We start from the raw sequence: 25,209 nt of genomic DNA on the forward strand, positions 1-25,209 counted from the left end.
TTTTTTTTAAGTTAAGAAGAAGTGGGGTGGGATAGGAGGGAAGACCCACCAGACGTGACCCAGCTCAGTCTGAATTTATTTTAAGGTGAGAGGAAGAGAGTTTAGGAGGGAAGAGAGAGAGATAACTTACCAGATTGACTTACTTAACTCATCCTGGCCTGGCTCATCCCATTTGGCCTGACCCTGCCCTGCCTAGCCCAACTTTTCTTATGGTTAGAATTGTTTGGCATGCTTGGGAGGGAGCGAGGACTCAGCCGGTCAATCCACCCAACCCGGCCTGGTAAGGCCTGGCCCACCCAAGTGGGATTTGGTTCCCTCCTTTCTACTGTAGGAAATGTAACTCCTGCCTTTTACCAAGAGTTACATTTCCCACAGTAAAAAGGAGGCCCACCAGGCAGCCTCCCCACTAGCATGCCTCCTTGTCTTGAAAGGTACTAACTAATAAGACTTATCTCCCTGCAATTAGCATGAGACAAGCTAATCTTGTCGCAGGATTTAACTCCTGTTTTAGCATGTTTTTTTCTGGAGCTAAAACCTGTTACATACCAGGGCTAGGATAGCACAGAAAAACCCACACTAAAACAGGGGTTAAAACCCATGGTAGAATCAGCACATCTTATTATATCGGCCCCTAAGCATGCTATCACTGTCAGCATCACCTATAAAATCACTCAGCTCCTTTTAATCGCCTCTGACATTCTTGCCAAATGTGCACAGTTTAACATTCACACATGGAGACCAATGCTTGTTGCTGCAAAAACATGGGGTATTTCTGCATGATAATAGTCCATGTTAATGACAAGTAAATGCATTGAGAGGCAAATAGCTCATGTCAAGTTTCTCAAGTTAGGATGGCTATTATTGCAAGAAACTAATCTATATTCATTGCTTCCACTGCATCCCTTTGCAATCTGGCCAGTGATTAAATATTACCTCCTTAGACTACTTGCTTTGTATTATGATTTTATACTGTTATTGGCACTCGAATATTTCAATAACTAGGACATATGCCTCTATAACCCACATTAGGGGCTGAGGCCCTGCCAATGAACTACAAAGAATACTCACAGAATATGAAAGTCTTTGAAACATGGTCTTTGCTGCTTTCTGGAAGCTTTTAAAACTGCTTAGATTACAAAGCTATGAACTGTGTTTGTTCCATTAACTTACTACAGACCACAAGCCCCTGCTGTTTTGAAAGCATAGTTAAGAAACAGAATTGGAAAATAATAGTGCAATTTCTGGATGGAAACTTTCCACTGAGAGAATGACTAGTGTACCTTACATAGAGTTTATTTTCTAAAGTTCCCAGTTCATGAAAAACCTTCTCTTTTCGAAATACAACAGTTACTAATACAGTATTATTATAAGACTAATCTATCATAGATAAGAGCAGAACAGTGCAAGGCTGGTTCACCATTGATTTTTAGAGTATAGCGGGCTAAGAAATTTGTTGCACTGGAGGTAGACCCTTGGGCCGAGGTGGGGTTGACTCAACCCGTAGGTAGGAACCTATGGGACCCCACTGTCAGCAGGAGGAGTGGGCTGATGAACAGAGGCCAGCTGGAGCTTCACCAATACCAGTCCTCGTTCCCCGCGGGTTGAGCCTTTGGATGCCGGGGCTGGTTGGACTTAGGTGGGCCTCTGTATGTAGTCGATGTGGAGATCGGGTTCAGTCCAGAGACAGCAGGTGAGAGATGGTACAGTCTTACGCTGGACAAGGTTGTGTCCAGGAGACTCGGGTACCAAAGAACTGAGGCAGACAGGGGGCACCCAAGCAAGAGCAGGCCGAAGTCTGAATAGACCAAGTCCAGGAAGTAAGCTGGAGAGACATTGAGGAACAGGCTTGAGTCAGGGCTGGAGGCAATGGCAAGCAAGGCTGAGGTCTGATCACGGAGATAGTCAAGCGTAGTCAAACGATGCTGAGGTCTGGGTCTGGAGAGAGGCAACGACGCAGTCAGGCAATGCGGAGGTCTGGGTCTGGAGAGAGGCAATGACGTAGTCAGGTGATGCAGAGGTCTGGGTCTGGAGAGAGTCAATGCCGTGGTCAAGCGAAGCAGAGGTCCGGGCTTGGAGAGAGTCAATGATGTGGTCAGGCGAAGCAGAGTCAAAGTCCATGTAGGCAATCTGAGGTAAGGTGCAAGGCAGGAACGTAGGAACAAGGAGACAGGAACCAGGATCACGAGGAACAGAAACACAGGAGCGAGACAAATCTCAAAGGAGGCAACGAATACTCGACCAACGAGGAGACCTGCTCCAAAAGGCAAAGATAGGGAGCAGAGCCTGCACTTAAATACTGAAGCTCCGCTGATGTCATCATCTGCAGCCGTTGTTAGGTTCCATTGGTGAAGCACACATGCACGCCTAGGGAGGGGCGCGGCACCGAGTAGCAGCATCTCTCCGCAGGCCACGCGGAGAGGCCCGATGAGAAGCAATGGATATGGTGGCTAGACCGGGAATGCCAGGGACTGCAGCTGGGCCGAAGGCATCGGGGGAGGCCCGAGGACGGAGCTGGTGGCTCACCACCGCCAGCAAGGAGGAACCAGGAGCTGGAGTCACTGCAGAGAGGTGAGGGGGCAGTGCCTCGGGTCTGCTGCAGATGGCACACGTAACATAATGCGTGGCACCATGCCCAAGGATCCTGTCTGTGCATCCAGGAAAAGGGGAGGAGGAAATTACCTCAGGTTGGGGGTTGAGGAGTTGCTTGCAGGCCAGATGTGTTGAGGATGTAGGCAAGGCAGGGAGAGTTTGGCATGGTCTGATGACCTTGTTGGGATGATCACGCACCCGATGACCTCAGAGCGATAGTACAAGTTAAGGAGAGGGCTGGCCTTGGGAGAGATCATTGAGGCCATTGGGTGATTTGAAGTCTGGGTGAGTACAGTTCAAAGTAAGGTTGGGCAGTGGCAGAGGATGAATAGGGAGGGATCAGCATGGGACACTTCCCTTTCCTTTTTCTCCCCCACACCATTGACACTGCAAAATCCCACCCACCATCACTTTGAGATTTATTACCAGTTAGAAACCAATGTCTAGTTAAAAACCTCACTAGTACCTCATATTTTGTTTGTTAATTGTTCCTGTTGACTGTCACAGTACATGGGGCGGGAGTAACTTGAGCCTTAGAGAGTTTGCCCAAGGGTTGAGAATTGGGTGATCAAGTTCTGACCTTAGTGACTTTATTAAGACTGTCTGCTATGAGGGTAAAATGGTCCCAGTGTAGCATCAGACTAGATGTCCCCAATGGAATAAGGGCAGTCATCTTGCTAGCACGTTATGGGTTGACTGGTAATGCTCAGGTGAAGTGCCTCTCGGAAGGAGTGGGACTTTGCTAGCTAGCAGCTGATCTGCAGTCCACAGATGAGCCATCAGATGCTAATTCACAAACCTTAGTACTTTCCCCCCTTTTGTTATGCAGATATGACCTTTGTTATAGCTCAAGTATTTAGTGTAACACCTCCTAGTACACCCAGCATAGCGTCCTGCACCATGCAGTACCCTATTTCATGACTAGAACTTCCTGGCACCAGGACTACTTCCTATAAAACCTTGCTACTGCTATTTCCTGGGGCACTGGCTGATGACATCACATCCTGTCCTAGTATATAAGGAAATTCTCTGCTACCAGCCAGCACCTCAGCAACAGGTCTCCTGTCATGCTCTTGCCTGCAATAAAGGCACTGATAGTGTAAGCCTGCCAGCACTGCACTGCCAGTGTGCCTCAACCTTGATCTGGCAAGACTGTTGCTATTATTTGCTCTAATTCTGAGTCTGATTACAGAAAGGGAAGTGAAATTGATAACCCATTGCTGACAAGTGCTGTAAAATTCAGGATTTTCAGAAATAAGGTGGTATTTGTATGCTGGGCTCCTTTTGAAATTCAGCTGTATATGTATAATAAAACTTGAGGTGCCAGGTCTTGTAGTTTAATTTGGGGATAAAAGGGTCACTTGTGTCAAAAGTATCCTTACTGAATCTTCTTTCTGATAGCCACTTCAGCTGAGACATTTGCAGATAAGAAATCTTACTTTCTTGTCATTTGCTGTTATTTGCTCTAATGCTAAGTCTGGGTTTAGGGAAGAAAGTGAAATTATTAAAGTACTGCTGATAAGTACGTTGTGGGCCCTTCATCCATACCCTTCACCCACCCATGCACTATATAAGTTGCTTTTATTTCATAAACTTTAGGAGGGTAGAGACTTCTATCCTCTGTACTGAAATATTAATTTATGTAGTATCACCCTATTCCAGCATCATTGATTTCTTCTTCACTTCCTTTGACTCCATTCTCCAGGCATGTTGGTATTACCTGTGTCTTTCTATTCTTTCACCTAATCCTGGTTTTATGTTATTACAAATTCTACTATAGATGCCATTATGGATTCCACTGCAACTAAACCATCTGTTAAAAGGTGAAAGGAAGAAGATGAAAGAGAGAAAATTCTAGCCATATATCTTGATTACTGCCATGGTGGTGCAATTCACCTGCACTAGCAGAACCAAATAGTCCTACCTACCTGCATCCTCTCTGACCGTTCTTTCCTTTAGACCTTAGAGGGCAAAGATTCCTGATCCACTAAAGCAGACCCTGTTCTCCGTAAACTCTACAGAGAAGGGACTGTCTATTCTATATGTCCGTACAGTGCTGCATATAACTTGTAACCCTATATAAATGTTTAGTAGTAGTAGTAGTATTAAGCATGAAAGGTAATTTTGCCTCTATCCATGTGCAATCTATGTTGAGATTCCTAATATTAAGGTAAGTACAAAACTGTGATTTATATAGTAAAAACAATAACATATAAAGGCAGTTATACTGATTGAACGTGTTCCTAATGGATAAATATTATACATACAAAATGCAAGAACACTGAGGAAATTCACAGAGAATAAAGGTAAATTATTTTTATTAGTCTATACCAAATTTTAAAAATCACAAAAAAATAAAATAGTTATTAATTATAAATAGCCACTGAAGAAAAGTACTATGCCATCTGAGCACTATGCCGGCTTTTGTTTCCCGCTCTGACATTCATTTCAGTCCTGAACACCATAACTGCTTGAAATACAAGTAAACTAAATGCCGTGAAAATGCCGTGCTAGCACTGCTCAGTCTTTCTATTGAAATTATGTAACAACTTCATTCAGCATGTAAGATATTATTCCCCCACTGAGGAAGACAGTATTGGTAAAACATCTTGAGGCATTTTTGTCAGGGTGCAATCAGCTGTGAAGCTTCTTACCAACACAGACTCCCATCGGAGCAGTCTGTGTTCGGTTATGAATACTCGTGAGGTTGAAAAGTGCAATTCAGCCTGTCCGCCAACACCTTGTCCACTCCCAGCAAGTAGGTGGCCTTGAGGTACATTGAGTGGGAAAGGGCTTCCTCCCATATCTGTGCAACTTCCTGACACAGGAGGTGGGAGTCCGTTCCCCCTTGCTTGTTGATGTACCACATGGCCACCTGGTTGTCGGTTTGAATCAGGATGACCTGGTTGGAGAGGTGATCCTGAAAAGCCCTGTGAGCATATCTGATTGCACGAAGCTCCAGGAAATTTATCTGGTGTTTGGCTTCCTCTGGAAACCAGATGCCCTGAGTTTGCAGGTTTCCAATATGTGCTCCCCAGCCGAGGTTGTTGTCAAGGTTATTTGAGGTTCTGGAATCTGAAATGGAAGGCTTTGTACCAGATTGGATTGGTTTGTCCACCAAGCTAGCGAAAGCCGGAGCTATTTTGTGGTGTAGATTGTGGAGGACATTGGCTGAGAAGACTGAGTCCACTGCGATCTTAGAGTCCACTGCATTACTCTCATGACGAGGTAAGCCATGGGAGTGACATGCACTGTGGAGGCCATATGAACCAATAATATCTGGAAGTGTCGTGCAGTTCAATGTTGTCAAGACTGCAGTCGAAGGGCCAGAGAAGCGAGAGTGAGAGCTGATTCTGGGGTAGGAAAGTTTTCACTTTTAGAGTGTCCAAGTCGGCCCCTATGAACGCTAGAGTTTGCGAAGGAACTAGCCTGGATTTTTGATAGTTTGAGAAACCCTAGGGAGATCAGGGAATGCAATGTGAGGTGAAGGGATGTCAGTGCACCTTGCCGAGAGGGAGCCCTGATCAACCAATCGTCCAGATAGGGGTAGACATGGACACTGACTCCTGAGGAAGGCAGCTACTACCACGAGGCACTTGGTGAAGACATGTGGGGCAGATGCTAGGCCAAAAGATAATACTCGATATTGGAAATGTTTTGAGCCTACTAGGAACCGCAGGAATCTGCGATGTGATGGAGTGATTGAAATGTGCATGTAGGCGTCCTGAAGGTCTAGAGAGCAGAGCCAGTCTCCCCTTTGAAGGAGGGGAAATAGAGAACCCAAGGGCACCATCTTGAACTTTTCTCTTTGTAGGTATTTGTTTAGTGCGAAGATCCAATATTGGGCACACACCATCTGACTTTTTTGGTATCAGGAAATACCTGGAATAGAACCCTTGCCCCTGTTGGGAGAGGAGCACTGGTTCTATTGCTCGGGACTGGAGGAGGAGGGAGACCTCCTGCTCCAAGAGTGGTGAATGGTTGGATGTTCCCCATGTCAGCCGAGGTGGGGAATCCGGTGGAACTCAGAGAAAGTTGAGGTGGTAGCCTTGTAGGGATGTGAATCGTTTTTGAACGATTAAAATTATCGTCAGATAATTTTAAAATCGTCCAAAATCGTTAGAGTGCACGATACAATACAAATGCCCACGATTTATCATCAGGGGCATTTGTATTGTATCGTTAAATAGGGGGTGGGAAAACCGGCACACCAAAAAAACCCTAACACCCACCCCGAACCTTTAAAACAAACCCCCACCCTCCTGAACCCCCCACCCCCAAATGTTTTAAATGACCTGGGGTCCTGGCGCGATGATCCCGGCACGATGTCCCGCTCTCTGCCCACGGCTGCTGTGAAGAGAAATGGCGCCGGTGGCCCTTTGCCCTTATCATGTCACAGGGCAAAGGTAGCGCCGGCGCCATTTTGATTCCTAGCTCCCGACGTTACGCGTCCAGGAGATCGCTCCCAGACCCCCTCTGGACCCCCAGGGACTTTTGGCCAGCTTGGGGGGCCTCTTGACCCCCACAAGACTTGTCAAAAGTCCAGCGGGGGTCCGGGAATGACCTCCTAAACTCGAATCGTTTTGCCGTACATCAAAATGGCGCCGACCGTACGGCATGGTTGGCGCCATTTTGCTGTACGGCAAAACGATTCGAGTTTAGGAGGTCGTTCCCGGACCCCCGCTGGACTTTTGGCAAGTCTTGTGGGGGTCAGGAGGCCCCCCCCAAGCTGGCCAAAAGTCCCTGGGGGTCCAGCGGGGGTCCGGTCGGCGCCATTTTGCCGTACGGCAAAACGATTCGAGTTTAGGAGGTCGTTCCCGGACCCCCGCTGGACTTTTGGCAAGTCTTGTGGGGGTCAGGAGGCCCCCCAAGCTGGCCAAAAGTCCCTGGGGGTCCAGCGGGGGTCCGGGAGCGATCTCCTACGCTCCTGACATCGGGGGACAAAAAAACAAAATGGCGCCAGCGCTACCTTTGCCCTGCTGTCATATGACAGGGCAAAGGTAGCGCCGGCGCCATTTCTACAACGCACCGGAGGTCCGAGAGTAAAAGTTCACACCGGGACCCTCCCTCTGGACCCCAAGTAATTTAAGGCATTTTGGGGGGGTTCGGGAGGGTGGGGGATTTATTTTAAAGGGTCAGGGTGGGTTTTAGGGATGTTTTAGTGTGCCGGTTTTCCCGCCCTCCCCCGATTTACGATTTACACGATATTTTAAAAAACAAAACCGCGACGATAAGATTCCCTCCCCCCCCCCCAGCCGAAATCGATCGTTAAGACGATCGATCACACGATTCACATCTCTATAGCCTTGGGATATTATTGCAAGTACCCGCTGATCTGTGGTGACTGTGTGCCATAGGCTGGAGAAGTGGCACAACCGACCTCCGACTGGAATAGTTGGAAGTAGAAACTGGGTACTGCTCTCTAGAAGGGAGTCAAAAGCCTGACGCTGGACCTGGTTGAGGGGCTGGCTGCGACATCTGCACTCTAGGCTGCCTAGGTTGGCCTTTTTGGTAAGGATTAGAAGGCCGACCCCTGGAGGCAGGGGGATAGTATCTCCTCTGTCAGTAGAATTGCCTCTTGGAATCTCTCTTAAAGGATCTTTTGGAAGAAGAAGAGGGATCAGAAGGCAGTAAGTAGAGCTGGTGCAGAGTCTCTTGGTGGTCCTTGAGCTGCGCCACTGCTTCTTGAATCTTTTCACTGAAAAGATTATCCCCTGCAAAGGGCAGGTCAGCCAATCTGTCTTGTTTCTCTGGTCTGCGGTCTGAAGATTTCAGCCAGGTCCATCTCCTTGCACCTATACCAGCTGCCGACACACTGAAAGCGGTGTCAAAGATGTCATACGCTGATCGTACTTCATGCTTGCCAGCATCTAAGCCCTTTTGTGCTAGGGCATGAAATTGGCCCTGGAACTGCTGAGGTAGGGCTTCAGCAAAGTCTTCAGTCTTCGTGAACAAGGCCCTATTGTATTGGGTCATGTAGAGTTGGAAGGATGCAATGCAAGAGATGAGCATTGATCCATGGAATACTCATCTTCCAAATGCATCCAGAAAATTCTGATCTTTTCCTAGGGGGAATGGAAGAGTGAGGTTTGGAGTATCTGGTCTTCTTTTGGGCTGACTCTACAACCACTGAGTGATGATCCAACTGAGTTCTTTGGAAGCCAGGGGCTGACTGAACTAGGTAGGTGGCATCTGCTTTTCGGTTAACAGGTGCCACAGAGCCAGGATGCTCCCAGTTTCTCTTCAAAAGGTCCAAAAGTATGTCATGAATAGGGATGGACATGATTACCTTTGGAGCATCGAGAAATTGTAGAAGCTCTAGCATCTGATGTCTAGAGTCCTCTTCTGTCTGAAGCTGGAATGGGACCGTTTCAGACATCTCCTTTACAAAATAAATAAAGGACAGGTCCTCTGGAGGAGAATGCTTCCTTTCATCAAGAGGGGAGGGCTGTGAAGGTAGATCATCAGAATCCTGGGACGAATCGTCAATCCAAGGATTATAAGGGTCATCACCAACACCCAAATGTTCTTCAGAAGGAAGTAACGGAGTTATTCCTGAAGGCCCTGGCCTTGGTATCGATGGCCCCGAAGGAGGAATCAAAGGCATCGATGGCGGCATCAAGGGCAGCATTGATGGCATCGATGGCGGCATCGATGGCATAAAGGGAGGCATCAGAGGCATAGACGGAGGCACTGATGGAATCGGTGACATCAATGGATGTGTCAGTGGTGGCACTCCCGATGGTGGAATGAAGAGCGGTGTTTCTTCATCTTCCTCCGATGACAAGGGAATCGGCGAGGAAGGAGTTGGGTCTATCAGTTCCCTTGGATCCACCAGTGGAAGGGCACCGATTAACTTGTCCATTCTTGCCAATAGCGATGCAAGCGCCATAGGTATCGGGTCGGTGACTGGAGGAGGAACTGGCACCGGCATCAATGGAAGTTGGAAGCCCTGGAGTGCTTTGCCAGTGGCCTCTTGGATCATCCGATCCAATTCTTCACGGAAACCTGGGGCATGGATACCGTGTTCCAGAGTGGGAGCCAGCACTGGCATAGCCAGGGGGTCCACCGGTGAAGGTGGAATCGCAGATCCCGGCACCTGTCCAGATGGGGAATGTCTCTGAGATCCAGAGACAGAAGAGGATGAGGCATTTTCTGTACGGGGCTTCTTTGTCAGAGGCTCAGATTACGTCAATGCCGAGGGTTTGCCGGTATCGGTGGCCTGAGCTTTACAATGACGGTGTCACGTCTGCGAAGTACAATATACCTATTGTTATCTCCTCTCCTCAGAAGAGTATCGTTGAACAGTTTGCCAACTCCTCTTTCCTGGGGAGTTGATCCATAACAGATTGCTATCTTCTTCCTTACAGGAGCATCCAACAGCAGTTCGCTAACAGATTACTAAATCTGCCCTCCTGGTGGGTAAGCACTATAGCTAGCTAACTCCTTCCCTCTGGAGGAGCAGATCATGACAGATTGCTAACTCCTCCCCCTTTCAAGAGAAAAGCAGAACAGATTGCTAACTCCGCCCTCCTGGTGGGGTGAGTGTTAACAGATTGCTAACTAATCCCCTCTGGAGGAGGAGAGCGTAACAGTGGGGTAGAATTTTTCAAAACTTTTTCAATAAAGTTCTGTGAGGAAAATTCCTGTCAGGAATCTCTGAAGAGCTCCTTAACCCGTGTGGCTACTGCTGCTCGGAAAAAAGAAGACTGAAGGGGGACCCCTGCTGGATGCAGGTTTGGTGCTATGCTGGGCATGCCCAGTGGGTGCCAGTCAAAGTTCTAGAAACTTTGACAAAAGTTTTCCGTGATTGGGCTCCATCCTGTTGATGTCACCCATATGTGAGGACTACCATCCTGCTTGTCCTGTGAGAAACATAATTGAAAAAAAGGCACTGGAAACCTGCCATTCTCATCACATGAGATAAATATTTGCACGTCATCCACATAAATAAAGTATGTCAATCCCAATGCCTCCAGAATTAACCCAAAAGGTCTAAATAAAGGTCGAAAAAGTAGATGACAGTACAGATCCCTGTGGTACACCCAGAACAATGCTATGCCATCTTGAGCAAGAACCTCCTATTTGAACCCATTGTTTTCTCCCATGTAAAAAAATGATTCAAACCATTGCAAGATTTTCCATGATAATCCAAAAGATTCCAACCTGGCAATAATACAGTATGATTTACTGTGTCAAAGCTCACGATGCATCAAGTAGAATCAAAATGTCCACCCTACCCTAATCAAGAATGCATAGTAAATTGTCCATCAAAGATACTAGCAATAGTTCAGCTATTATGTCCCTTACAAAAACCAAATTGGTTTTCATCAAGGAGCTCATGTTCAGCCACATATTCATCTAGTTGCTTCAAAACCCCCTTTTCAATTATTTTTGCCAAAGTGGGAAAATTTGAAACTGGTCAAAATTGGATAGATCGCTTTACTATCATCTTTTTGTATTGGCCCAGCAGTTACTTTCTTTTTTAAATTGGGCATATGCCCTTATTGTAGTGACCAATTCACAATGGATCTAAGAATCTCATAAGCGCTGTCCTTTATGCTTTTTAACAATTATAAATGACAAAAAAAACAAGCCTGGAGGTAGTTGTTTTTGAGACCAGCACTATATTAGCAATTTCTTTCAAAGACATTGGTCTAAACTCACTCCATGTCTCTGCCTGAATCATTACAGATACATTGATATCAACGAATATCTGGCCGGACACTTGACTCTAAACTTTTTTAACTTTGTTTTCAAAATATTGTGCCAAAACATCACAATCCAAAAAACCTGTATTCACTCCTGGTTGTACTGTCAACTTTCTTATTATAGAAAATAGCTCCAAAGGATGATTTAAATAAAGCCTTTGATAATGTACTAGATTAATAACTATGTCTAGCAATCTGACAAGAAGTGCATAATCCCTCAGGGATATACTATATTCCTGTTTGTCATCTTTATATTTTTTCCAGCACTTCTCTGCGTTACGCAAAGCTCTTCTTTATTCAATCAACTAGCTAGTAAACCATGGAAGATGGAACATAACAGTTGTTTTGATAGATGGGCATTGCATTTTGTTTCTTAAAATGTATGCGCCCAATGTGGAACCTTCTGATTTTTTTTTTTTTAATATTGGGATTCTTCTTTTGAGTTTTAGCAACATTCCTATTATATTAGGAGAATATTTTAATCAACCACTTGATTTGATTTTAGATAGGCAATCCAACTGTAAGCCTGGACAAGCAAAATTCCTGCAAGTACTTTGTGATATGAAATCAGAGCTAAGTCTAGTGGATCCATAGTGCCTGTTGCACCCTACTGGAAGGAAATATACATTATTTTCTTTTCCCCATCATACATATTCTCAAATAAATTTCTTCTTTATCTCCAAGACTCTTCTTCCAGAGATTATTAAAGCTGAAATTCTTCCTATGCTAGTGTTAGATCATGCCACTATTACAGTTGTATTCTCCATGATGCAGAATTTGGGGCATACTGCCTCATGGAGACTCAACACTATTCTATTGGATGATATCTTTATAGAAAGCCTGTCCTTTTTAGGTTCTGAATTGTATTTCATAAATTAGTCAGAGCAAATTCTTGCTCCAATAGTATGGGAAGCATTTGAGGCTGTGATAAGTGGTGAGATCATTAGTCATGTAGCTTATAACAAATGAAATAATTTAATATTGACTTCCCTGGAAGGAAAAATTGCAGCATTAGAGGCTGAACATTTTCAAAAAGGTTCGTTGAATACGGTAACAAATCTCATCAAACTAACGTATGAATATAATACACTATTCAGTTAGAAAGCAGAGAAAAGTGTTTTTATGAAACATTCTAATTATTACACTGGAAATAATAAAGCAGACAGACTTCTGGCTCAATATCAAAAAGAATAGGATTAGAATCTTTGCATTCAAAACTTCAAATAATTCCACTGCATAAAGATTCTTAAAGCCTTTGTCAATTTTTAAAATGTTATCAGGAATTATATATTTAAGAGACATCAGTTGTAAACCAAGTAGGTGAGAAATCTGATTTATTTCTTGCAAAATTAAAGGCTCCTTGTTTAATGAATGAGGACCATGAATACCTAGATGCCCTAATAAATGAAAATGAGATTGCACAGGCTATTGATAGAGATGTGAATCGGAACCGGAATCGGTTCCGATTCCGGTTCCGATTCACATCGTTAATTTTTTTTGTGCGGCCCGATCGCGGTTTTATCGGCTGCACCCGAGCCGATAAACAAAAAAACCCACCCGACCCTTTAAAACTGTTCCCTTAGCTTTCCCCACCCTCCTGAACCCCCCCAAAACTTTTTACAACTACCTGGTGGTCCAGTGGAAGTCCCGGGAGCGATCTCCCTCTCTCGGGGCCGTCGCCTACCACTAATAAAAATGGCGCCGATGGCGCTTTGCCCTTACCATGTAACAGGGTATCCGTGCCATTGGCCAGGCCCTGTCACATGGTAGGAGTAATGGACGGCCGGCGCCATCTTTAAAAATGGCGCGGGCCATCCAGTGCTCCTACCATGTGACAGGGGCCGGCCAATGGCACAGATACCCTGTCACATGGTAAGGGCAAAGGGCCATCGGCGCCATTTTGATTAGTGGCAGCCGACGGCCCAAGAGCGGGAGATGACTCCCAGGATCCCCACTGTACCACCAGGTACTTGTAAAAAGTTTTGGGGGGGTTCGGGGGGGGGGGGGGAAGCTAAGGGAACAGTTTTAAAGGGTCAGGGTGGGTTTAGGGATTGTTTTGGTGTGCCGTTTTCCCCACCCTCCCCCAAAACGATAAGAGAACCCCAGGAACAAAATTGTGGGGTTCTCTTATCGGGAGCCCCTGATTTCTGATGATTTTGAAAATATCATCCAATATTTTCAATCATCCGAAGCCCGATTCACATCCCTACTATTGATTGTCCTGGATCTGACAGATTCCCTGTTTACTTCCTGGGCTAAAAATGATATACTCTCACTTCTCTCAAATAGAGAAAACTTCAGGCAATTTTCTGGAGACTACAATAATTTTATTAGAAAAACCTGGTAGAGATCCCTTACAAGTGTTATGCTAGGGCTTGTGAACCCTTGGGCCGACAAGAGGATGGTATACCTTTGGAGAAGATCCACAGGTTCTCCCGTCGGGAGGCGAGGCAGGAATGAAGATGTGACCAGCTGACCCTCGGCACTGTAGACAGAGACGACTGTGGAGGCGGATGAAGAGTCGTGACATCGAGGAACGGAAGTGTGTCCTCGCCACTGGAAGTCCGCGATCCCCCCAGGAGGAGCCTGTAGGGACCCGGACCGCTGGGACTTAGGTGGACCTTTGAGAGGTCAAGGAAACGGACGTTTGGTGCAAGGGCTGACTGAAGCTTCACCCCTGGAAGACTGCAATCCCCCCGGGAGGGGACCGTAGGGACCTGGGCCGCGGGGACTTAGGTGGGCCCTTGGAGACGATGGTCAGGAAGAAGTCCAAGGTCAAGTGCCAGAGGCTCATCGCTTACCAGTCCGAGGTCACACACCGAGGGATCACCGCTTGCCAGTCTGAAGTCGCACACCAGAGAATCACCGCTTGCCAGTCCGAAGTCAATACCAGGAATCAACGCTAGCCAATCCGAAGTCAGGAACCAGGAACACCGAGACGAGACAGGAACAAGGAATCAAGACTCTGGAACTCACCAAAGCAAGCAGACCTGACCAACAAGGAACATTGCCAAGGTAAGGAATGAGCAGAGGAAGCCTCCTTAAATACTTCCTCTGCCCTGGATCATTGGAAGCAGGTGAGTATCATTAAAGGGATCAGGTCCCTTTAAATCAGGCAAGGGGGCGCAGCCTCATGCCTAAAGATGGTGGTGGCCATCTTGGATTTCCTCCGCGGAGGAAAGCCAGCAGAACACCGCGAGGGAGGAGCAGGGACGGCTCCCTACCCGGTGGCCAGACTGCGGACCAGCCCCAGAGGATGGGCACTGGCCCAGAAGACATGGATCAAGAGTTGCCACCGGCGAGTCGCCGCCGCGGTGGGTCACTGCCGTGGTGGAGGTAGGGGGCCGCGCCCGTGGCTGTCCACGGGCGTGGGACACAACAACAAGTTCAGAACTATAGACTTATCTCATTATTAAATATAGATTACAAGATATATGCTAAGGACCTGAATTTAAAAAGCATTTACTTGAGTAAAACTGGGTTTTATGCAAATAAATGCACTTTACTCCAGTAAATGGGCTTTTGAAAATTGCTACAATATATGCCATTAATTTGTCCATAGGATTTACTCAAGTAAGTGCACTTTACGCAAGTAAATGGTTTTTGAAAATTGTTACATTTTCACTTGTAACTCCTTTAAAAATGACCCCCTAAAATTTTAGCAACCAGATTGATCTCTGCGCTAGGGACCTTGATTCATCCAGACCAAATTGGTTTTAAGAAGGGTAGACAAATCTTTGAGAATTCTTCAATACTTCATGATCACCTCATAATTACCAAATCTTAAAAGACTCCAATAACGACAACGTCTATTGATGCTGAAAAAGCTTTTGACCGTGTTGAATGAGACTACATATTTAGAGTGCCTTCAACAGAGCAGCCATTGCCGCTGTGTTGGAGGATCACCTGCCCAGAGGCAGGCATAAAAGGTAAGACAAAGGACGGGGGGGGGGGGGTTAGAGTAGGGCAGGGGGAGAAAAGGTTAGGGGAAGGGATGGGAAGGTCAGGCTATGGGGAAGGGAACGCACACATGTATGCCTGATTTTATAACATATGCGCGCAGGTGTACGCATGTTATAAAAACGGGGGTTGGCGCGCGCAAGGGGGTGCACAATTATGCACCCTGTGCGCGCTGATGTTCGCGGCCTTCACCCGTTCCTTCCCAGGCCACTCCGATTTCAGAGCGGCCTGGGAGAAAACTTCCTAACCCCTTAACCTAACCTCCCTTCTCCTTCCCCTAACCCTCCCGCCCCCTAGCCCTATCCTAATCCCCCCCCCCTGACCTTTATTTTACCTCTTGTGCCTGCCTCTGGGCAGGCACAAGTTGGTGCGCCAGCAGCCTGCCGACATGCGATCCTCCGACACAGCGGCAAATGGTCTCTGTGCCGGAGGCCTCTGGCCCCGCCCTGCCCCCTCTCCGCTCCCTCCCCACCCCTTTTTCAAAGCCCCAGGGCTTTACACACTTCACTGGGCCTTTGTAAAATAATCCCATGCGCTTAATCCCACCTACGTGCATAATTCCATAGGGCTTTTAAAATCTGGCCCTTACTGTCCACCAGGAAATTAGTGGATGTTCTCCTAGCACATGCCCTGCAAACGATACTGAGTAATTGGAAAAATAGTAACCTCTTGAGTAGCACTTATTGGTGGAATATTATATGTATGGTGCATAAGTATGAAAATTCAGTAGCTATAAAATTGAATCAAAAGAAACAAGTTTACATCATCTGGCAACCCATGTCAGATTATCTAAATTCCTAAGAAGAATTTTGAAATTTCCTTGTTCAAAAGTTGTAATGAGGCTTATGATTATTTGTTTTCACCTGTATTTTTTGTTTTGTGTTATGTTTTCTTGTTGTTGTACTGAAATATTTTCAATAAAATGATTGAATTATAAAATAATTTTGAAAGTATTGTTATGAAATTGACTTTCGAACACATTAAAAAGAGGAAGGAATGGCAATCTTATGTAATATGTATAGTTTAATACAAAGACAAGTGAAATTTGATTGAGAACATGTACTTCACTAATGGAAAATGTATAAAAAAGATTGAATATCTTAGATGCTAGAAGATTGTTTTTTACTTTGATGTAAAGCTTTGTATTCTTTTAATTGTTTTACAGAGGTGAAGACTCGGATTCTTTTGGCTCTTCTGGAATACACAGGTAAGGCTGTTCTTCCAACCAACTTTGGGAGACATTGATAAAGGAAGTTTGGTGAGGCTACAAGCCATGGGTTAGCCAGGTGGGAACCAACAGGCTACAACTCCGCAGAGACCAAACCAGCAGGTTTATAGTGGCAATGTACAGTCCAGAAAGACCATGGGGAAACAGTGCCAGGTGTTCAGGCAATAGCCTCAGTAGTTGTGATCAACAGCCTCATTATTTTTGTAGCTGTTTGGACTTATTACAGAGTTTGGGGTAAAACATGGTGGGGTGGGGAGGAGGGGGGGACCTGAGTGTTGGATTAATTGTGGAAATGTTCATGCTCAGCAACTCAGGGTAGGAAACAACAAAAACTGACCTGGGTAAGTGTCAATCCAAGCGGTGAAGCTTCTACAGATGGCTACTGGGATAAATTCTTAGCAGTGTAACAACACTGGCTGACTTTCATCTTTGATCATCTACATCATCTAGATTCAAGCATCAGCAGATCTTTTGCATAATGGTTTATTTCACTCTACTGAACATCATGGGGCAGATCTTCAAACCTGCGCGCGGTCGTAGATTTGTTCGCGCAACCCAGCGCGAACAAATCTACGCCCAATTTTATAACATGCGCGTGCATGTTATAAAATCCAGGGTCGGCGTGCACAATTGTGCAACTTGTGCACGCTGAGCCTCACAGGCTTCCTCCGTTCCCTCCGAGGCCGCTCTGAAATCAGAGCGGCCTCGGAGGGAACTTTCCTTCCGCCCCCCCCCCCCCACCTTCCCCTCCCTTCCCCTATTTAACCCGCTCCCCCCCCAGCCCTATCTAAACCCCCCCTACCATTATCGTTGAAGTTATGCCTGCCTCTGGGCAGGTGTAACTTGCGCGTGTCAGCCGGCTACCAGCGTGCCATTCCCCGGCACAGCAGCTGTTCCAGAGGCCTCAGTCCCGCCCCTGGAACGCCCACGGCCCGCCAACCCGCCCACGGCCCACCCCCAGAACGCCCCTTTTTCGAAGCCCCGGGACATACGCACGTCCCGGGGCTTGCGCGTGCTGCCAGGCCTATGCAAAATAGGCTCGGTGCGCGCAGGGGCAGATTTTCTCAGGTTACGCGCGTAGCCTTTGAAAATCTGCCCCTATCTATGAAAAGGCATCTTTGAAAATAAAATTTAAAAGTGGAAGATTCTTCTGCTTTTGAACATGTGTATATTATTGTACATTTATTTAGACCAGAGAGAAAGATGTAGAAACAGCGTGCAAAAGATATCAAAAAGTGTATTGTTCTCTGTAAAGGCAATGCCTATATATACTTTGGTTGTAAGTTACTTGTAAACCGACACGATGTGCAAACGGTTGTCGGTATATAAAATCATTTAAAATAAATAAATAAATAAATAAATATCTTAGAGGTTGACTGCACTGCCTAGGTATTTACATAGTGGTTGTATAAAGAAGCAGTTCAGTATAGTTGGATTTATTTTAAGGTGTTAAACTCTGTTTATGCCAGTTTCTACTGCAACACTATACACAAAGGGGCTAATGATTTAAAAATCACTTACTTTATCTGACAGTTATTGATGAGAATGTTCCAATGTGGAGCCAAGCATGGTATAAATTTGTATATTTTTGTTCTTAGTAGCCGGGATGCTGGGATTGGAAAAATACCTGAACTGTATTCCGACCAAACTACATAAAGAACCCAAGCAGCAAATTTCTTTTGATTTTTAGTTCACTTTTCCAAATGCTTAAGGCAACCATGTTAGCATTCAGGTGCAAGAAATCCCTGCCCCAAAGAACTTACAGTCTAAGAGGGTACCTGAAGTAATAGGACATAAAATGACTCGCCCAAATTCAAAAGGAATATCAGTGTGGAATGTGGGTTTTAAACCCTAATTTCTTTGGCGCCTAACCTAGGGGCCGATGCAATAAAATTTGCGGAAAGCGGGCACTGACTTTTCAGTGCCTGCTTTCTTAGTGCATGCATGGTGCCCGCAAAGAGCTGCACCATGCAATAAACAAATTAGAGGGTCACGCTAGCAACCCCGTGATTACCAGCGGTCTACCGGTTGTGGACATTGATGCCAATAAACTCGGCATTGGTTTTCATAACTGCAGTCAGCCGGTTATGAAAAACGATGCCGACTTTATCGGCGTCGGTCTTCAAAGTGGCCGGCAGAGTTTTTTTTTTTCTTTTTTTTTTAACTTTACAAAAAGTACAGAAAAGCAGTTTTTTCTGCTTTTCTGTAACTTTTTTTCAGTGCGCTCAGCTATTAACACCTGTTCCAGGCAGGCGTTAATATCTGATCAATAAGTGTGTGTCCCTTTGTATTTGAAAGTATAATTAATGAAAATACTGCCTTATTCCTAATCTTTTATGCTTTTTATGCATCAGATATTTGCTAATGATCAATGTTCAGGGCATTCCAATTTTCAAAAGAGTTCACCAGATTTTATCATTACTTTTCTGCTGTTATCAGTACAAAATTAATATGAAAAAGAGCTGTAAGGAATCCTTATTAAACAGCAGGGCAAGTGTATTTCTTTTGCTACTGTTCATGAGGGGCAAGTAGTTTATAAGATTAAGTACCATTAGGGAAATCATGAGGAAAGTACAAAACATTTCAGTCATAATTTTAGCACTTCAGTTTAGCTGACTGGAAAACTTGCTTTTGTTAAGATGACTATGAGGGTGTACATTATTATATTTTATATTGCCTCAGAAGAAGAAATTGTATTATATTTTAATAAATGTGTTTTTAATTTAAAAATATATTTTCGCTGTGACTTGGAGATTAGTGTTTGTCTCAACTGCTCTCCAAGTCCCATCTGAGTCTGTGACTGCCCCATAGGTTGAATGGGGATTGGAGGTTAGTCAAGTGCCCGGCCTTAAAAACAAGATGATTTTTGGGTCACGTAACCAAAACGTCAAAAAAGTGGTGATCCTCAATCAGAATTTAGTGGCTGGCTTTTTGAGCCAGCCACTTGCACTTTTCTTGTAGATTAATGGCATTAGTTCTGGTCTCAGCTAAAACTGAGCTAAGCTTTATTTTTACATTTAAAAAGCATGAGAAAAAAAATGTTATTAACAGTGGTGATATGATTTTGTACTCACCCCTGTGTGTGTGTGTGTGGTATGATATCCCAAAACTGGTCCTTACTAGCAGACCTCAAATTCTCCACAGACATGAGGGTAAGGTCAGAGCATAGAAGGAATGGTAGAGGGGGCTTGACACTCCCCAGTGGAAGGTGTCATGAGTGTAAAAAAAAAGTTCTGTGTTCCCATGGTCAAGGTCCTTCAGGGTGTCTTTCTGGCTAAAAGAGGTGCTGGAGTGTAGTCTCTCCAAAGGGAGAGGATTGCTAGTCCTGCTCCCTGTCTAGGGAAGGTGGCTGAGTTCTAAGGTCAAGGTGCCCAGGCCTGCAGGACTAGAAAGGTCTTGGGATTCAAGAGTGATACCTGAGATTTGCTGAGGATCCAAGAAAGAGGCCTCTAAGAAGAGAAGAGTTAAGCTCAATACTCCTTATTCTGTCTTAGAAAGATTTCTTCAGAGGTTGGAGAAAGAGGAATTTTCCATTGTGAGAATCAGAGGTCCTGAGAGTTGTTGTCAGAAAAAAAGGAATCAGCCAGAGACTCATATGCTTTTGTCTTGAAATCCCAGCTTAGCACACATAAAATGAAAGAGGTCTGGTGCTAGATTTTTGTTGTCTTGGCACAGCAATGTGGGTTCCAAAAATACAGCTGTTAGGAGAGATGGTGGCTGGACCTGGCTCAGAGACTTAAGGGCAATATTTTTTCTACTTCTAGATATGGAAAGAACAAATCCAATCCTTTTCCCCCTCTGTGACCATTAGACTGCAACCCTGCAGAAACTCTTCAATCTTTACCACTTCGTAACAGACCCAAAAACCTCAAAACTACATCCTTGGGATTTCTCATTTAGAGTCTCACACCATGTTTTATATATAAATCCTTCTTCTGGGGTACCAGCAGTCAATTAACAATCAAAATCACAAAAAGATGAGTTACAGGAATCACAGCAGAGACAAACTAAACATATTTAACTCTTCCTCTTCATTGAGTCTAGCAGAGCATTTAGGTCCCTATCTCTTACTCCAAAGAACCCTGATATATTAGTCATTATTTTCACATAAGCTCATTAGTATTATTTTATATCTCATACCTTCCTCTCTAAGATTCACCTAAATGATTTGTAAATTGTTTTCTGCATATATGTTATACTTGGCCTTTGCCGAGATGTTAACTATCTCTTAGCTGTACTTGCATTATAATATGTTTCATGTATGATGTTGTTTTCTCTGTAAACCGGGGTGAAGGCACTCAGCTATACTTCGGTATATAAAAGAATCTAAATAAATAAATAAATCATATACTGAGTTCTTCACAGAAGGAATTGTCTAGATAAGGCCACAGGAGCTACCATAACGTGGTTGTGATCAATATGTCCTCCCAAATGTCTCTTGGCAAATGGTTAGGTGCATTCCCTTGACATACCAGCATCCATGGTGACAAAGTGCCCTGCCGAATTGAAAGAACCATTCACTCCAAGCAAAAATCTAAATCACCCCAGTCCCAATCTGAGTTCAGGTTTATATTTACACAGGGCTCACACTCCCTAGAGATCACCTCTCAAAAACATTCACTTAAAGAGAGAGGAAAAAAAACAATATCATTTTCTTTTGTAACACAAAAATCACACCTCAACCAAAAGCAATGTTGGACCACAGTAAAGGATACATTACTAGTGACATAGGAGCAGAATTTAGATCCCAGGCCACAGTCTATTGGGAGAGGGAGAGCGAGAGAAAGAGGAGAGACAAAGACAGAGAGAGCTGCATCCAGAGGATCAAGTACCAGGTGACGTGTCCAGGAAGAGGGTGCCTGACGCCCTGACCCACAGTTTCTACCAGCCAGGGTGTGCAGCCTTGCTAATGTAAAGACCCTCTAGGTCGCCACTATCCAGCTATTCCTAGCTTAATCCCTCAGTGAGGATTTAGGGAGAAAGTACTTTGCAGACCATCCCTGCAGCCTCCTCCACAGAGCCTTGTCTGGATTGGTCAGCAGGTTCCCATAAAGGCCTGCTCTGCTCATGGGGTAGAGTGGCATTTTTAGTTGGAGTTAAGGAAGCTGGAGGTTTTTCTTAGTGATCCCCATTGTAAGGCCCCCCCCCCCCCAGCCTGATGCAGGGGAAGTGGTATTATGTTGAAGTTTTTTAGGAATAGAGTTTTGAGCTGAAAGAGTGGTGTGGTTGCTGATTCTCTATTTTTAGGGCCCCCCTCCCCTCTCAGACTGAAAGTTTTATTTTTTTGGGATCCTGTTCCTACCTAAGGAGGATTAACACCCCTGCCATGGGAGTTCAGAAGGTGCTGTGATTCTCTCTGCGCATCCAAGAAGGGACAGCAATAACCAGACAAAGTACTGATGGAGATGAAGAAAAGAGGGTTTGGGTTGGTGGGAGGGGGAGGGGAGAAGGGAGAGGGGAGGAGTCTAGAGGCTGCCATAGATGCAGAAAGTGCAGAGCAGAGTTTTAGGTCAGCACCTCAGGCTGAGACTTTAGGGACTTGGGAGAAGGGGAAATCTGGTCTAATGTCTTTCAACAGTTACTCTGGGGTTGGTGATGTGGGATTGGGCCGTAGGCTCGCAAAAAGTCGGATTTTCAAAGCCACGCGCGCGGTTCCTGGAGCATGCACATGTACGCGCCAATTTTATAATGTGCACATCGGTGCACCAGAATTTAATGTCCACGCATGCATATATGGGCAGGTGGCCTCCTCCGTGCGCCGGGGGGGAGGGAATTTTAAAAGGCAACGTGCGGCAACATGAGTAGAACTTCCCCAGTTCCCTCCCAAACCGCTCCGATTAAGGAGTAGACTGGGAGGGAATTTCCCTATACCCCTACCTAACCATCCTACCCTTTCCCCTCTCCTCCATGACCCCTAACCCCTTCCTAGCTACTTACATTTTTTTTTTGTTTTGTTACTTACTGCTCCACCGTAGCAGTAGTAAACTCCGAGTGCTGGCCTGCTGCCATTGCGCACTTCCCCGGGACAGCGGCCAATGGCGCAGTCCCACCTCGCCCCTTTTGCAGGGCCCAGCACTTCTGCGTGTAAAGGGAGTTATGCACGTGGCCGGTCCTGTTCTAAAATGTGTGGAGCACGCAAGGCCCAGCCACACATGTGACCCCCAGTTTTTACGTGTGCGGCCCTTTTAAAATCAGGTCTAAAGGGTTGTTTTTTTTGGGGGGGGGGGGTTGGGTTGCCACTTAACTGACTATATCATTTGAATATAGTCGGAAAAGGTGAAGTTATCCAGCATAATATCCAGGGATATTCAGCAAGATATTTATCCCGCTGAATATCCCTGATAACTTTTTCTGGCTAATTTTAGCATTTAAGCTATCCATGTCTGATTTTTTTTTTTTTTAATATTAGACTAATTTTCTATTTATTTATTTATTTTTGTTTCCTGCTTTTGGGCACTTCAAAGTTGATTAATTCAGTTACTGTAGGTATTTCCCTATCCCCAGAGGGCTCACAGTCTGATTTGTACCTGAGGTAATGGAGGGCAAAGTGACTTGCCCAAGGTGATGAGCAAGGGGGCGAGAGATTACAGCTTAATGTTTAGGAAAATATAGTCTGTAGTTTTCACAAATTGCTGTATATGCTTATTAAATTTGCAAACAGGATGCAGTTTGGGAGTTTTAGCTTCCTAGAATTACAAATGTCCAATCATAGATGATTTAATATACATAGGGATAGATTTTAAAATGGTGCACGCGGGTGTACATGTGCACATGCTACTCGGCACACGCACATGTACACTTGATATCAGGGGGTTAGCGTGCATAAGGGGGTGCACAATTGTTCACCTTGCACGCGCCGAGCCGCAGTGCCTTCCCCCGTTCCCTTCACCTAACCTGACCTTACCACCCCTAACCTTTCCTCCCCCTAGCCCTACTCTAAACCCCCCCCAAAAAAAATTGTATTTTATTTTTTGCACACAATCCTTAGCAGCAATGGCCACTGTGTTGCAGGCCTCTGGCCCCGCTCCCGGACTGCCCCTCTAGTAAAGCCCTGGGACTTACATGCGTCCCGGGGCTTTACATGCGTCGCCGGGCCTTTTTAAAATAGGCCCGGTGTGCATGACCTTTTTAAAATCCGGCTCATAGTTTGTAAAACAACAAACAACCTTTTTCTCAAGATTTGTGTTGTTTAGATCCCAAGCAGTACTGAGAGCAATCTGACTACCTTCTTTCTGCCATCTTTATAAAGCAGAATAAAGTTGTATGAAGACTTTTATTTTTGTATTCTTAATTAATATTTAAATAGCAAATAAACGCTGTGATGCAGTTAGGATTTTGATATTGCTAGGCACTGATACTGCTGTGATTTTCTCAACCCACCTACCCGTTAGGGTCGGACAATAGGGAATAGGAGGTCTATGGTATTGCCCTATAGTTTCCTGTGGCAGTTTCTGTGGAAAAAAATATGAAAAATATGAAGCACATTGGGAAACATTGACATCTTTTATTTTACTATATAAAAACAGAGGTCCATATTCAGTGCCATGTGTCCAGTTATTTTTGGACTTAGCCAGACAAATAACAAGATTTGAAAATCTCACCAAACTGACCAGCCTCGAGATCATCGGATAAATGTTTATCCTGCTAGCTCAAGGGTGGATGGTGGTATTTCAGGGAAGAGCCAGCTCTCTGACTGAGTTAGTTGGATAAATGCCAATTTTCAGTGGTTATCCAGGTAATATAGCAGATTGATAACTTTAAGGCTGCTGAACAGCAAGTTGTCTGGCTAACTTTGACATTGCAGGATATATTCAGCAGTGCACTTGTGCTGCTAAATATCCCTGTAAAATTAGCTATAGAAATGTATCTGGCTGTCTTTGCTAGTCAGCCAGCGTATAAATATAGACCTCAAAGTACTTTTCCAGCCTTGCTTGGGTCTGTATAATTTATTTTCTTTTTATTGGGTGAAGAAAAGGATCTCATGTTTCAGTACAGGGAGGAGATCACAGAGATGGGAATAGGAGGAGAGGGTGAAAGGGCCAGGAATGGGGAGAAGAAGGGTGGAGGACCAGGAATGGGTTGAAGAGAAGGTGAAAGGTCTGGGAATGGTTAGAAAAGTGTGAGAAAAAAAAAGACAACTGGGATGGGGGAGGAGAGGGAGAGAGACCTGGGAATGGGGAAGATCAAAGGAATGAGGGTACAGAGATCAAGAATCTTGGATGGAGGAAGAGAGAGAAGAAGAGGGGAGGAGAAGAGCGATTAGAAGAGATTGGGTGTGGGTTCCAGGATTTGGGACCTAGCCAGAGGTAAGAATCTATTGCTGAGCCATGTTGCAGGAGGTTGGGAATTGCAGGGATTTGGCTCTTAAAAAAACAACTTTTAGCATGTTTGCGGGGGTGGGGCAGGCAATCCCTATATTTACACTACTTGGGTGGGGGTGGGTGATCGAGCCACTAGGTCTACTTGAGAATTTAATTTTTTTTTATTCAGTTCTGCTCAATTAACTGGCTATAATCTTTTGAATATAGTCAGTCAGAGTGTACCTGTAGCCAGATAACTTTAACCCTGCTCTCAGTCATGTCTTGAGTTAGCAAGATAAATTATTCAGCTAACTCATCCCCACCTTGGAATGCCTCCAAAATGTCCCTTACAACTTCAGCTAAATTTTTGCTAGATAATGGCATATTCGGCTACATTTTAGCCAAATAAGTGTTGTGGATA

General features: G+C 45.0%; 1 protein-coding gene across 1 annotated transcript in view; it reads left to right on the top strand.

The window, feature by feature from the left end:
- Positions 1-25,209, top strand: part of PREX2 (phosphatidylinositol-3,4,5-trisphosphate dependent Rac exchange factor 2) — a 922,406-nt gene that overhangs the window by 550,681 nt on the left and 346,516 nt on the right. The window contains exon 31 of the mRNA XM_029591436.1: positions 16,426-16,467. Coding sequence (XP_029447296.1) covers positions 16,426-16,467 — 42 coding nt within the window. The remainder of the gene's footprint in view (positions 1-16,425; positions 16,468-25,209) is intronic.

The sequence above is a fragment of the Rhinatrema bivittatum genome, chromosome 2 (assembly GCF_901001135.1).
Source record: "Rhinatrema bivittatum chromosome 2, aRhiBiv1.1, whole genome shotgun sequence".
NCBI classification, from domain to species: Eukaryota; Metazoa; Chordata; class Amphibia; order Gymnophiona; family Rhinatrematidae; genus Rhinatrema; species Rhinatrema bivittatum.